This window comes from Nannobrachium achirus (genome assembly GCF_963921795.1).
Source record: "Nannobrachium achirus genome assembly, chromosome: 19".
Taxonomy (NCBI): Eukaryota; Metazoa; Chordata; class Actinopteri; order Myctophiformes; family Myctophidae; genus Nannobrachium; species Nannobrachium achirus.
The window spans coordinates 46,793,734-46,809,501 of record NC_137826.1 but is presented as its reverse complement, the minus strand read 5'-3'; the positions used below and the strand labels follow the sequence as shown (position 1 = coordinate 46,809,501).

At 42.1% G+C, this 15,768-nt stretch overlaps 1 protein-coding gene across 1 annotated transcript; it reads right to left on the bottom strand.

Moving 5' to 3' along the window:
- Nucleotides 1–1,061: 1,061 nt before the first annotated feature.
- Nucleotides 1,062–15,288, bottom strand: ccdc15 (coiled-coil domain containing 15). The gene is made up of 10 exons (XM_080748959.1): nt 14,871–15,288; nt 13,984–14,118; nt 12,218–12,388; nt 11,433–11,549; nt 9,978–10,163; nt 8,734–8,853; nt 8,355–8,461; nt 4,174–4,365; nt 1,495–1,646; nt 1,062–1,266 (listed from the first exon to the last, which is right to left on the bottom strand). The coding sequence occupies exons 1-10, from the start codon at nt 15,063–15,065 to the stop codon at nt 1,181–1,183; spliced, it is 1,461 nt and encodes a 486-aa protein (XP_080605085.1). The 5' UTR covers nt 15,066–15,288; the 3' UTR covers nt 1,062–1,180.
- Nucleotides 15,289–15,768: the final 480 nt, after the last annotated feature.

Below are 15,768 nucleotides of genomic sequence, written 5' to 3'. Positions count from 1 at the left end.
CACACACACACACACACACACACACACACACACACACACACTCTTTATTAACCTCCCTAGTTAAATAACTGTTATAAATGTGGAAATCTGGGGGGAAATGTCTGCCCTGATAAAAAAACTAATTATAGCATTAAAAGATTTATCAACATATTGCCAGGATGTTAACATTTGAGGTTTTTCACGAGAACGCCAATTCCTGAGGTGATCTACCATAATCAGATGAATGTCGCTATGTATGTGCACTACTGGAGAAAAGAGGAGATACCCAGCATACAGTGTCAATATTATTGCTGAAAATGAATGTGAATTGTGACCTTTTGAGAGAACTGATATTCACTTTTTGATTAAGAGTGTGTGATGTAATATACTACCTGTTACACTCAAAAACACACAAGCCTAGATGTGGCCTACATTTCAGCAGTAATGACGGTCATGTGACGTGTGTGTGTGTGTGTGTGTGTGTGTGTGTGTGTGTGGGGGTGTGGGTGTGAGAGAGACAGAACTAACAATGGAATGAACAGCACAGCAGAAAGCTCAAACAGACCAGTTGTCAGTTGCTAGTGACATCACAGTTTCATAAGAACTGCACTCGCTCGCAGTCTATACATCACTTTGACAAGTCACCCTACAGTAATTTACAAGCTTCAAACAACTTTGTGTCTCCCTTCCATTTGATCCCCAATTTAGTAAATGCGGATCCCCTTCTAATTCCCGTCACTGCCAACCCCTACTGTTGATCTTGGGGAGGATGCAGTGTTGCATCCAGTCACACATGTACACGCCATTCTGTATCTTTTCTGACCAGTGTCACACCTCTCACACGCACAGGCATGCATCAATTCGAAATAACCTCCAAATACACGTCACCTCGACAACGTTTAGTGTCACAGCAGGGTGATTTAACAAAGAGATGAGCCTATATGCAGATCAATAGACCATTGTCTGAACCTGTCTGAAAGTAGACAACCACATCTACTCTGGTAGACATGATGTTTTTCCTTTCACCTGACACAAAACAATAAAGAGATGAAATTCTTGTATCTTCCCAGCTTTCATTTATTAATTAAATGAAACAAAATAACAAATACAATTTTCATTAGCCAGAAAAATAGGAAACAGAAATGCAGGTGCTGTGGTGTTTACTTCCTAGGTGAGACAGTGTGCAAAGAGGCCCTCTAGTCTAGTGGGTGGGCATCCAAGGCGGAGCCGCGCTGCCTTCCAACATGTCCAAGCTGAACACAGCAGACTGCAGAGCCTTCACATAAGCTGTGGAAAGAGGAAATTATATCATTAACCCATTTGCATTGGTCAATGATATGACCTGTGGTGTATTACATTGTACTGAATCATCTTGCCCTAAACATGTACGTTTGAAACCCTCTTTCTTGATAGAAAAAGCAGGATACTTTTGCGTGATGCTCTAGTTAGTATGATCGAGTAGGGCTTTAATTTACCCCTCCCCAACAGCAGCAGTGCACCATGCATTGGTACTACCTTTGGGGTTGTTGTAGAAGACACAGTTGTTTGCACAAGTGTCAGGGTGGGCGTCCCAGAATGCATCTCCACAGCAGCAGAGAGGAGGAAGGTCCAACACTTTCTCCAGAGGCAGTCGCTCCTTCAGCCGAGAACGGAAGGCCTCAACAAACCTGGGGGAGGGGTGGTAAGCACGGATTAAAGCAAAAATACAAATCTCACGAAAAATGTATGTATGGCCATTTGGCCAAGTCCTATTATGCGATTCGTGAAACAGTGTGAAAGGAGCCCACCTAAACACTAGTGCTGTTTCCTAAACAATGAACACAATATGTCAAATGATTATGTTTTAGTTATATTGTTACTTCTGTTCTGCATGACAGATTGAAATCACAGATTGAGGCTTTAAACTTTGCTTTAATGAAACATCCGAGACCATTAGTTTTTATGGAATATTCTTGTTTTAAACTAGTTTGACCACTTCAAATGTTGTAATCTTATGCCCCTCTTAAAAACTCTCTTATGCCCTCCTAAAATAGCTCTTGCTTGTAGATGGGCTATTTTCGCCGCACAACATGCTTCCATAGAAGACATGGTGGCTTCTATAGAATCCAAATCACTGAAATCAGTGGTGGAAAGTAGCGACTGAGAACTTTAATCTTAAAGTAATTTTAATAAAATAAGTGTGTTTACTGGTAACTAAGTGTGTTGACTGGCACAGGGCTCGGCTCAGGGGGTTACTGTTAACCAGATAATATCCACATGAGCCCTGAGTTATGATCTGATATTTTAGGATTTTCATGCTTACGAATAGCATAGTTTAGTTAAAAAGGTCCTTTTGCACACAGACTTCAAGGGACAAGTGCATAGGAGCAGGAAGTCAATGCCAATGAGACAGAGAAAAAAGGGAGATCCCACACACCGTCTTCACAAATAGCATAGTATAAAATAAAATAGGGCTAAAGCGTCATTCCCACCGGGCACGATGAAGATAATATAACTATAACGATAATGTCGGCGTTCACATCAATTATGTCAGCGTTTATCGTTGCGGTGTGGACGCTACCATCCACAAGTTTAGAACGATTTTTAAAATGATATTTTATATTTATCGTGCCCAGTGGGTATGACACTTCAAGTGATTCAAATATGAACATGGACAAAAAGTACACAAGAAAACATTGAGTTGAGCTGCAATCTCTCTGTATGTCTGAAGTTCTTTATTTTGATACATCACAATACCAAAGTTCATCTAGTTTTTTTTTTTCTCCCCTGAGCGCAGTGTATGTTTTTAGTTGATTACAATTGGAGCGGTGCATGTTTGTTTTGGAAACGGCAGCAACGTGACGAGGCACTTAACGTCATATTTGCTTGTGCTGCGTCTGGTGTTTTAGATCTGGTGAGAGTTAACTCTGATGTTTTTTTAGGCGAGCGCCTTGCATTTGCAGCTGGGAATAAACTCTTTGGTGGACACACATTCAGAGTCCAAAACACTAGCTTTGATTCCGTCCTTGCAGCTCCCATTCTTGTTCACCGTTAACAGTAGTTCTTAGCGACCATAGCTGCAGTGTTCTGCTTTTTACTTCCTCTTGAGAGACCGCTGACTGTCGACAATCACAGATTTTGTGAAGCTTCTTTTCACGGTTATAAACCACAAACCCCATTTTTTATTTCGGTGGATCGGGCTGGTAAATAGACGTAGATCTGCTATTATTTTTTTGAAAAGTTTTGAAAATGTTTGCCTAGAGAACAACGTTCCCAAAACAGGCATTAAAGCCAGGATTAAAGTGGTAAAGCTAGTGTTTAATTGGGGGCGACAGGCGTAGAGTGGCCGCTTGGCAACAGGAAGGTTCCCATTTCGATCCCGGGCTCCCCCATAGTTACTGTCGAAGTGTCCTTGAGCAAGACACTGAACCCCTAGTTACTCCCGATGAGCAGGTTGGTGCCTTGCATGGCTTCCTCCGCCATCGGTGTGTGAATGGGTGAATGTAATGCACAATCATTGTAAAGCGCCTTGGATAAAGGTGCTATATAAATTAGGGTTGCAACGGTATGAGATTTTTAACACCGAAAATATCGTCCGTGTCAACACTGCGGTTATCGGTATCACCGTTTCAACCACCATTGCGTGTCTTGTCGTCTTGTGAGCACTCAGTAGCAGCCAATGCTACCTCAAGCTACAACAACAACAACCATCCGACCATATAAAAAATTCAGCGTTGTAAAAAAAGCAACAACACTGTTAGTGTTACAACAGCGCTGCGTTTTCTTGTTTGGCTAATCGTTGTTTTTTCCGCCTACTGCGCGCTGTGACATTATAAAGCCACAACTAGTCTCCTGGAATGTGCCCTGCGAGTGGGGACGAGACATCATGCAGTCTGATGGGCTGTGCCTCGCCCTGTGGATGATCCGCTGATTCTGAATCTGTTCTCAACACTCCCACACAAGGAACAGCTCCCGGCCTCCCGCGATTGAGAACCGAATCCCATCGTTCATTTAAAAGAGCTGTTCAAAAGAGCAGAATCGTTGGGAAAGTCACATCTCTACTGCGCTCCTCGGGGCAGAGCAGAGCAGCGGATGCGTTTTCTTTTTATTTAGCGGTGTTATCGGTGTGCAAGTAAAGTACTGTTGCTAGCTACCCTAATATAAATGCACCATTTCCATTTTAATTATGAGAGAAAACATGTTCCATTACTGTACCTTGTCCTGTCTTTGTCCTGAGGTTTCCTGGTCTTCTCCACGCCCACAGTCCTCTGTTCCTCTTCCAGCCGCAGTCTCTGCAGGATGAGCAGCTCTCTCTCCTCCATCCTCGCCCTGGCTGCTCTCTGCCTCTCCAGGTTGTCCAGGTTCCTCTCCTCCTCCTGCCGCAGCCGCTCATGTTCTGCTCTGATCCTTTAACCCATTCAGAACGGGTACACATTATTGTGTATCATTATTTTATGCTTTAACTATTGAAAAATAGCAGATCTACAAGCTCACAGCGCGGCACCGAGTGCCGCGCTGCGAGCTTGTAGATCTGCTATTTTTGAAAAATCGTGAAAGTTTGAATTTTGACCCGATTCTATAAGTGTCTTTTGAATCCTTCTAAGGTTTTTTGAAAAACCTATGTTTCTGTGTCAGCAATCTGGTAAGCCATCGTCAAAGAAAAGGTCCTTTTCACTTAAATGGAGCTCAGTTAGCCTGTTCTTGAGAGACTACTATGTCAGTGGTTCTCAAAAATGTTCATGTGAAGGACCCCCAAAATGATATTCATTTGGCCACGGACCCGCATCTCAAAATATTTAGTTCTAGGGACCACCCAGAAGCAAAATTTGAGTTACAAACGTTCGCTTTGAAAATACATATATTCAAAGATTTGCACACATTTTTTACGACTTTTTCAAAAATAGCAAATCTACAAGCTCGCAGCGTGGCAGAGCTTGTATATATAATATCTGCTATTTTTCACTGGTTAAAGCATTCAATAAATCTAGGCCTAGGGGGAACAATGTACCGGCAGCCAACGTTGGCATAAATCAGTGGTTTTCAAACCTTTTTCATTTCTTCAGCATTTGAGCCACGGACCACCATTTGATGATATTTAGAAATGGACCCCAATACTACTGTGAAAAGTGATGACTCATCACTAAACCACCATTTTATGGTCTGTTTTTAGCCCAATGAATGTTTTTTTTGTGCAAAACAAATGCTTGTAATGGATTCAGAATGATTAAAAACACCTAGTTAGACGCCTTACATCCCACTTAAAGCATATTTTTTGGGAGTGATTTTTTCCCCTATAGTATAGTGTATAGTGAGTGAATGAGACCCAGAATTACCCTAGCTGTCAAAGATTTTCCTAGGGAAACAGAATTTCAGTCTTTGTGAGATGTGTTACTAGACACCTTTACAAACACATTGGTGAAGAAATGTTTTGGTAAGGAATTTATTCCAGGACTTTTTAAGATATCCCCCGATTATAAGTCAATTAAGCCTTAGACACAGCCCCAGTGCTAGCGCTTCTCCACCTTAACGTCGAAGGTCTCACCATTAAAATAACAATTCTTCTATATTCTCTAGTTGTGTAGACTTTGTAGCTATAATAGCCTGTACACCTTCTGCCTGACTTAGCGGCGGCCGTCAGTCGTGTTCTCCAGCTTGGCTTGGATGTTTATTTGTTCCTTAATTAGGACGGTGCTTGCAACAAGCAGTTTTTTTTATAAAGACAGTTGGAAAAGACAGAATGATTCTGTTCTTAACGAATCACCAATATTTAATGAGAAAAAGGCTACATTCTGCAATTAAGAAATTGTGGCTCCAATGTGGCTCTTGTACTTAATTTGGCCAATCTGTGATGTCCCCAAGCTTTTTTTGTCCCAATGACCCCTTGTGAGGACCGCCCTCAATCTGTAGCTTTGAGTGAGGCATCACCAACTTAATTATGTGAAATATTTGAGACACATTTTCGGATTCTTTATTCGTCAGGATGATCCCACAGGGGAAATTCAGTGGTGGTTTGGAAGAACTCCACCTCTGACATGAAAAGCATTTTATTCCATCCATATGATAATAGCCTTCTTTTAGAATGCTAAACTTAACCATCAGACAGTGGCCGTGCATGTCAATGGGGAGAGGTACGGTGCATAATGGGTTGTTCACACCTTTTGTTTTGTTAGGGCACAGGTTGTTCTCAACCTGTGGGCCGGGACCCCCAGGGGGGGGTCTTAATGTGAAACATTGTTTTCTCACTCAACAGTTAACAAACCAACATTAAGTTTAAGTGTATAGTGTATAGAGGGTATCTGCACATTTCTAAAGTGACAATTTAAGGGCTTTTAATACCTCTAAAATGACACAATAAAACCTCTAAAATGACACAATAAAACATTGGCCAAATTGTCAAATATTAGAGGCTGAAATTGTGAAAATAGAGAACCACTGTGTTAGGGGAGAGATGTTATGTCCCACCCAGGATTTGAAACTTGGTCACCCGCGTGAGAGAGAGATTCCAGAGATATTTTTTTTAGTTCATGTAATCGAAAATCACGCTGGTGCCGATCTGCTAGAAAAGCAGTGCATACGGTGTGCAGTGCACCGGAAACAGGTTCAAACCGGACGAATCTCCATTGGCTCCAGTGTTAGATTTTGCAGGAAAACGCCCATTTCTGTTTCCTTTTCCTGCCTGCCGTCTCCATTGTAAACACTGCTAACTAGTTAGCTTGGATCTATGGAACAGTATGATGGATTCCAGTTCCGTCTTTTCTCATCGGCCACAAACCGCAGCGTGCACGATCCGACCACTTTAAAAGGTAAAAAAAACGTATTTGGGGTAGGGGTGGACGATATGGGAAAATACAATATCACAATATTTTTCCAAGCTGTATCACGATACACGATTTTATCTCGATTCTTTTTCACGTTGGTTTTTATGGTTATTTTTTAAGTTACTTGACAAAAACAAGACTCTCTGGCAGGGCAGGAATTTCATGGAGGCCATGGCCGCCCTTGCCCCTCAGTTTGGCCTTGTGCCCCTCAAAAAAATGGCATGACTTGAGGCCACTGTGGCCTTAATGCCCCAGCTGACTGTACCACTTTCTCCTCTGTCTCTTTCCTGTTGTAAATATGTAGAGACTAGACTGGACAGACACTAGTGTCTCTTTCCTGTCATGTAGACACCAGTGTCTTTTGTTGTGAGATTCTGAAATCTCTCCCGAGTCCCCATCTTTAAACCAATCCATTGACTTTGATTGGTGCAGGGCTAATGGAAGTCAATCTTCTGAATGGCAATGTTTCTGAATGAAGATGTGTAACCAGCATGGATCAGATTGTAAATACCATAATTTACCTATTTCACTGCAGATTAGGTTATCATCCCTAACCCTTAAATTCAACAAAATCATTCAATGGACTAAAATCTTGTTTTATTTGATGGCCTTCCTGCCCTGGCATTTGGCCTTTGTGCCCTCAAAAAATGGACAACACCAAAGGCCAAGTGGCCTTGCCCCTAAAATGACGAAATTCCAGGCCTGCTCTCTGGGTTCCTTTTGGGAGGTCTACCGGTAAATTGAACTTTACAAGTATGTAACTCTGACAGTATACAAATGAAATCAAATGGATTTGGTTTCATTTGTATACTGTCAGAGTTAAGACCACAGGCACGTTTATCCGCACGGATAAAACGGACAATTTCATTTTTTTAAAAGAAAACAATGATTCTCTACGACCTCATACACACCGGATCCGAATTAGCCGTGCGACGAGTGGCTGCGGCCGTGCGTTTTTTCCTCGATCGAACCCAGTTTGATTTGTGCGTCTTGTCGCATGCGGTAAAAAACTCATCACTCCTTTTATGACTCCTTTTGGGATCCGCAGTGCCGATTCCGCACAGCCTTGCACACCAAATCAAATGTGTTTTATTCATGCAGCAAACGAAAAAAAACGCAACTGTCCTGTGTGCAAAGGGCTTTAAGGGGAGACCTTTGAGAAGTTTGAGAACTACTGATTTAGATCAAAATGCAGGTTTAAATTGAATTCTGCAATGAATCTCTGTATTAACAATTAAACAGGATTTTTTACAAGGCCCCCTCATTGTATCACGATATATACGATACCTCTGAAAAGGCATATCGTGGAGACATTGTATTGTCTCAAAGATGATTATCACCATATCGCCCACCCCTAATTTGGGGCTGTGTCCACAGAGAACTCCTTTCGAGCTGAGAGCACTTTGGATATCATGTCCAAAGCGCTCACACACGACACGCTGCGCTCTCTGTTCCAAACTATCAACCGCATTGAGAAGCTCACAAACATCCTTTAATCTGTGTAATCAGCACAAATAGCCTTTGAAGAATATATATATATATTTTACTGACATGCCATAAGAGTAAGCCATATGCTACCTTGAAATACGTTTCTGGTGCTTGCTCTGTCGCCGGTGCTCCTTCACCTGCTCTCTCTCCCTGTCCATGTACAGCCGGCGGTGCCTCACCAAGCGAGACTGGTGGTGCTGCGTGGAGACAAAACGTTTACCTGGGTTAAACAGGGGGTTGCGGCCTGAAACGTTTGTGAACCAGGGATGTTGTCGCAGGGACATTTCCGCATCATACCAGAACAATTGGCTGTATGTTCCGAATTGGAAACATTTGCCTTTAAATCTGGGAGAAATTACGTCCATCTTATACCCTAGTGTAGATCAAAGTTTCTCAATCAGTGTTGTTGAGTTCAGCAGATGAAAACGTATTGAATTCTGGGGTGCAGACGTTGATTTTCAGCCGTTACCTGTCTTTTGATTTCCTGTGGGTCGTCCAGAGGCCACAGCACCTGTGGGACTCTGGTGCTGCTCCTCAAATCATCACCAGGACCTGTTCCACGATGATCCCTGAAGACCTGCTCAGTCCCCTGAAACAAACACACACACACACACACACACACACACACACACACACACACACACACACACACACACACACACACACACACACACACACACACACACACACACACACACACACACACACACACACACACACACAATTCAACAACAAGGTCAGCCAGGTGGACAAATTTAAACGATAAAATTAAGAAACAAAGGATGAAACTTAACTCATTGATTGCCAAGGCCCGAGTTTCCCGAGTTATTACAGTAGTCCCAGGCTGCCACAGCCCGAGTTTCCCGAGTTGGCAGCCATTAAAAAAAAATATATATATATATATATATATATATATATATATATATATATATATTTATTTTTTTTATAAAAAAAAAGGAAAAAATGCCTAAAATGTATTAGTCATGATCGCAATCGCGAAATTGCATGTTTAGCCCCATAACAAACACATCTTTCAAAATGGCAAAATGTTTGTTTTGTCTGACTTTGAAGGCTTCTATCTCATGAATGCCAGAACGGATTTCCAAGCGGATTTTTTTGTTTGAAAGCTGTTAAAAAGTACTACACATATGGTGCATTATCTAGGCATGGGCGTGCACGATCCGTGCACTAAAAATTGATCCGTGCACTAGAAATTTAGGAACGTGGCATCCTGGTACTTGGCGGCCATCTTGAAAAGGGCAATCAATGAGTTAACTGAAGTTAGATTGCTTCTTTTGAATGATACAACTATTCTTTCAGTCATGTACTAAAACAGAGCTTTTACATAACCACTTATGCTCTAAATAGCTAAAATAGCCGATTCACAAGTTTACAATGAGCTTGTTTGTTTAAATAATTATGGCCTATATTGACCGTGACATGGCCCCTAAAATAGGGAAGCAGGGTTAATGTGGTTAAAAGCAAGGTGAAAGGGGATACTAACAAATATGGTGTACCGTTATTGTACAGTATATACAAAATTGTAGACTCTGCAATCTACAATCTGTTTAATTTTAACTCAACATAAACAAAGGTGTACTCTTGACACTCGTAGTATTGTACTGAAGGTGTATTTTCTGAGTAATTTTAACTCACAAGAGTGAGCTAGCTGTGTATGGGTAAAAAGACGGACTTGGAAGGTGCAACACAGACCGGGTCAGTATCAAAGGTGACACTCTTCCGTCCTCCGGCGTGGGCGTGGACATAGACACTCTGCCGGACCAGCGGACAGACATGTCCACTGGCCATGGGGACATCTTCCTCCTCTGCCTGGCTGTCCAGCTCCTCCTCTTCCTCATTCGTTTCCACTTCTGCTCGTAGCGTTTTAGAAATAGGCTTCTGTTTGGGGGAACGGTGGAAATTTGTTTTTATATTAAAAGTCTGACTCAGCGATAAAGAACAATTTATAGAAACCACGGGTTTCGTCAAAAGACAACACTCACTCATGCACACACAAGTTGGCATTCCTGCACTCTTGGGGACAGCAACATTTTAAGTGTTTTATTTCCCTTTTTTAAATAAAAAAAATGTACCTTCTTTTAATCCATCTTTTATTTTAACCCTAATCCTACCCCTAACCCCAATCTCAACTCCTAAACCTATCCCGTTAATGCCAAATCCTAACCCCAACCTGAATCTTGTACAAATTGTAACCATAACTCTAAACATCTTTGTTATTCTGTTATGGAGCGGCAGCGACCGCTTGAGAACCAGAAGGTTCCCAGTTCGATCCCGGGCTCACCCAGAGTTAGTGTCGAAGTGACCTTGAACTCTGAACCTATAATTGCTACCGATGAGCAGGTTGGTGCCTTGCATGGTTTCCTCCACCATCGGTGTATGAATGTGTGTGTGTGTGTGTGTGTGTGTGTGTGTGTGTGTGTGTGTGTGTGTGTGTGTGTGTGTGTGTGTGTGTGTGTGTGTGAAAATTGGTATGAAAAGTCACCTTCAGACAGCTGCTACCCGTGACTTGTAAATAGACTAAGCCCCCATGCCCCCCCCCCCCCCCCTTTTTTATTTTTTTCTGCCTTTGTATTTGATATTATGCTTTTGAAACTGATATTATCCTAGATAAAGTACTATGTTCTATCCGTCTGTCTTTCAATGTTATATGAGATACTTAAAGTGTGGTTCCTGTGGAAATAAGCCTCGGCTTTCTAGGATCTCCTTTTAGTTGACCTTGTACAAGTGATTTGTACTCTCATGAAACTGTACTTTTTTCTATTGCAAACTTCTAATAAATTCTTCAATCAATCAATCACACACACACACACACACACACACACACACACACACACACACACACACACACAAATATGGTGGGCAAAACCGTTAATTTCAGTGAACGAACACGGACGGTAATGATCCGTTCAAATGATTCTTTCACCGTTCATAGCACGATTGTTCCATGAAAAAAAGTATAGCTGGAGCATTTTTATCACGTCGCTCAGCCCATCCTCCTGTCCTGTGTGCCGGGGGCTATTAGGAGAGGGTGAATGAAAGCGTTAACGTAACAGTTTAAGGATGTGAATGAATCGTTTATGATTCAATCTTGTGGTTCGTTCTTATGAACGGCACATCACTAATGGTAACACACACACGCACACTCACATCTCTGGTTGGAGAGACGTGCCACACGCCTCCAGGAAGCTGTGATGCCATGTCTCCGTCTGTGAGGATCTGACATCTGGCCAGTCTGTGCCTCACATGTCTCATGCCTTTACTGGGCTGCAAGATAGCAGAAGTAAACAAGCAACAGTCACAATGAATCACAACATTGAATTGCTCATACAGGGGGAACAATTATGTATCACAGTTTAGTACAAATTAAAAATCTGCAGTGTCTGGAATCTGAAGTGTTAACCACTTAAACTAACCATGTTACGGAACAAACACACAGCAATATACAACTACAGAGCTTTAAAAACTAGAAAAAGATGCTGCACGGTCATGTACTTGATTGGTTTTTAGATTAGTGTTCAGAAGATGCTGCACGGTCATGTACTTGATTGGTTTTTAGATTAGTGTTAATCTATTTAGAAAAGCCTCCTGTGGACAGGAGTTGTAAAATAAATAAACATAACATAACTCCCCTATCAGCCCTATTTTATTATAATAACAATGTAGTCTCCTTTAGTTGTTATACTTTGTCATACTAGTGTCATACAACAAATTGATGATCCACAAGCTCGCAATTTTGTGTCATATTGCATAGAAAGAAGAAAGTTTTCACCATATAAGGAAATTCAAATGGGGCCATGTATTGTAGGTCCATTCAAATAAAATAAAAATGTGTGTGTGTGCGTGCGTGCGTGCGTGCATGCGTAACAATACATTTATATAATTGTGTTTCAATGACAGAGGCATCATCATTGCAGACTGAGGCATCATCTGACCTGCTGAGAATGCTGCTCTGCTGCTCCTCCATGCTCATCTTCAACCCTGTCAGCGCGCAGACTGCCAGTGTCCAGCGCCCCCTGCTGGGAGGAGAGTAACTGATGCTTGGCTGAGGAGTGATGCTGGTAGGAATCCTGAGGTTGCTGTGAAAATCTGCTTTCATATTGCGCCTGGAGGGGGGAACGCAAAGAGTAAACACATGATTCAACATGGATCTTTCATATTCAGTCTGGGGGGAACGCAAAGAGTAAACACATGATTCAACATGGATCTTTCATATTCAGTCTGGGGGGAACGCAAAGAGTCAACACATGATTCAACATGGATCTTTCATATTCAGTCTGGGGGGGACGCAAAGAGTCAACACATGATTCAACATGGATCTTGCATGAAGGCAGAGAAGAGGGGTGGTTCCTGTGCAACAGAATCAAGCTCTGAATATCGTGCCACAAGGTCTCCTTGACTTGCTTTGGCAGTGTAAACGTATGTTTTCTCATGCCAATAAAGCTCCTTTGAATTGAAAATTGAATTGACTAGCCCACATTTATTCAACAGTACAGAGTTAGCATCATGGGGTGAGGGTGCCGCTCTTTTTGGCAAGCGACAAAGTTTTGCTAGTATGGCTTATACATCTTGTTTTATTCTGGGTGTGTTGGTAGCTGACCAAGCTAGTCCATCAACATCCCTGTTTGCTTCTGATGGGATTTCATTGATCTATCGTGTGAATAATAAGAGCCAATACAATAAATAGTGGACAAGAGCAGAGAGGTGTTTTTTGTTTTTGTAAACACGGATTGAGATTTGCTGTACTGTTGACTTAGATTAAGGAGAGCCAGCAGGACACTAGTAAAGTAGTAATGACCAATTTTAACTGACAAAGAACTGAGCAAATGCTAATAATAATCGTCTTCCCCCAGTTTGGACCATTATAAAGTAACTTTTGTGTTCCATATGAAAGAATTTAAAACCAGTAAGACCAGTTTGGACAAAGGCTGAGGAATAAGAAATGGGAGACCAACTTGAATGTACTGAATACTGGAATATCTAGAAGTCAAACTCAAATAACAGGGGTCCTCCTAGCTCCCATATTAGCATTGACTTTGCACTTACCAACTCAATGTGTTGGGAGTCTTTTTTTTTTTTTTTTCAGTGAAGAGAGTTGATATAGAGGGGAAAAAGGAGGGGACTTGCCGGGATTGTACCGATTGTGTCCAGAGTCCAGACAATATAAAACAATACGTCCTGGTTTTCAACATTCACTACAAAATTGTCCCGGTTTTTGCCAGAAATGAAATAAAAATAGTTAAACGTTTATTAGGTTCTTTTCATGTAAACATGCTCACCTAACCAATCAGAAAACATGAACAAATGCATTGCGCGTCTGAATTCAACGCTGAGGATTCAGTCTGTCAATTAGCTGTTAACTCTTACAGACCTAACCTTCCGGCAGGTGGAGTTGGCTTTCAGGTAGCTACTTAGATATTTGGCATAAAAATGTAGGTACAATGACATATTTTATCACAAAACCCCAGGCAGAAAGTAAAACAAAATAAGTGTTAAATTGAACTTTAAATATTTGTTTTACCTATTTATAATTTATACATTTTTACCCATTTGTAATGGACGATTTACTTTGTGGGCAAGTGGGCATGACCACCAGCCCTGATACTGCGCTCGAGGCTGGCTTGCCAGGCTACTGATTGACTGGTGTGGGGTTTAGTGGGAGCAGCGTAACATGAGGTGAGCAGTGAGCACCAACACTGACCTGCTGCTGTCGCCTCCGCTTGAGGTCTTGAGCTTGCTGGACCCGTCTGCGGACGTCCTGTTGGAACTGAAGCAGCCTCTGCTCCCTCTGCCTTCTCACCTCTAACTGCTGCTCCTCCGTCAGCAGCGCTAGAACCTGGTGGTGATGTTCAAAATACATCAAGCACAAGTTCGAGAAGAGAGTCAGCTCCATCCAGCTCACACTCCTGCAGTCAGGACTGAATGTCACTAATAGTTTTTCTATTTTGCAGACTAAAATAATGGTGTATTTTTATCCACTGACTGTGGTGGTCATATCATTCTGCGGTATGGAATGACTGTTTACCATTGATCTCCACAGAGAGCCAACAGTAAATATCAAGTATAAAGCTAGCTCTGGTCCATCTAGCGTTATGAGTTAACTCCTGCTCTAATGCTACAGACCAGATAAACCCTGCATCCTCAAATTGGCATTAGTGGGTGCCTAAATTTTGTATCATTAATTGTGGCAGTAGAATGAACAGTAAAATGGGTTTCACTGAGATTTATCATCCAAATATACTGTGAACGAACCGGATAAACTGAATGGGGTAACAGCAGCAAATCTGTTTTATTTCACATTTAGCTTAGCTCAGTTCTAAAGTTAGTTTGGAGATTGAGAGCTGGCCAGTGCAGTGGCCACAGAATGGTAAAGTGAAGACTGCCTACTAGAGTCCCTAGTCTTCAATTCTGCTTCTAATCTGACTGTCTGCAGACAGTAAAATGGATCTGCATTTCAACAGTTAAGTTGCCAACCTGGATAATAATATCCACTATAGAACCACTGTTTTGGTGCACAACTGTTTAAATGTGTGAGTGACACAAGACATGCATACAATGAAACTGTCATGGTGTGTGTGGAGCACTCACAAAGGGGTGTTGCTGCAGCTCGTGTCCGTCTTCCACCCAGGCTCCCACGGCCGCCACAGCCTGGTTCCTCTCGGCCAACACTCTGGTGGTTCCACTTCCAGGCCTACAGGCGCTGGTCCGCCCGTCCGGAGCGCCACTGACCGCCCCGGGTCTGTTCATTACGGGCTCCGATCGGTCTCTCCTCCTCCGGTTCATCGCAACAAAACAAGCCTCACGTCGGGATTAATCGTTTAATATGGATTTGTTTCGCTGCTGCTGTAAAGCTCGCAGCCTATAGAAAGGTTATAGTTTCGTATCCATCTGATTGTATTAAATGCAGGCCTACGTGCAGGCGATTAAAGACTAGACTTTGCACATAATAAAGGTAACTTTAAAGTTGTCTGTAACAGACTTTGTTTACCGTTTACTTCTGTTCTGTTTGCTAAATTCCAACCGTCCGCCTCCAAACAAAACAAACGCTACTTTACGACTTTACGTGTTTAATGTGCGACAAACTGCGACAGTTGCTTAGCAACTACAGCAACGCCAATCTTTCTCAAAAACTGGAGTCTGGGGACACCCAGTGGTCCTTGAGGGGGTTCCATGCAAAAATGATAACAGCTTAAACGCTGAAAACCCTATTCTAATTTTATGTTATTTTCTAAACATGTTGACAAATAATATTATAGGGGTCCCCCCCCCTGGAACTAAATCTTTTAAAATGGGGGTCTACGGCCAGATACGTACTAATTTGGGGGGCTTTGACCCGAAAATGAATAGAGAACCACTCTTGGCGTCTCCAGCTGCTCAGATTGAACATAAAGGGCAGGCATTTTAAATTCAGTAATTGGCATGACTCATGATGACTGTAAAGGGATTTTAAAAATAGCAATAATATATTCAACCAGCCTGACAGTGT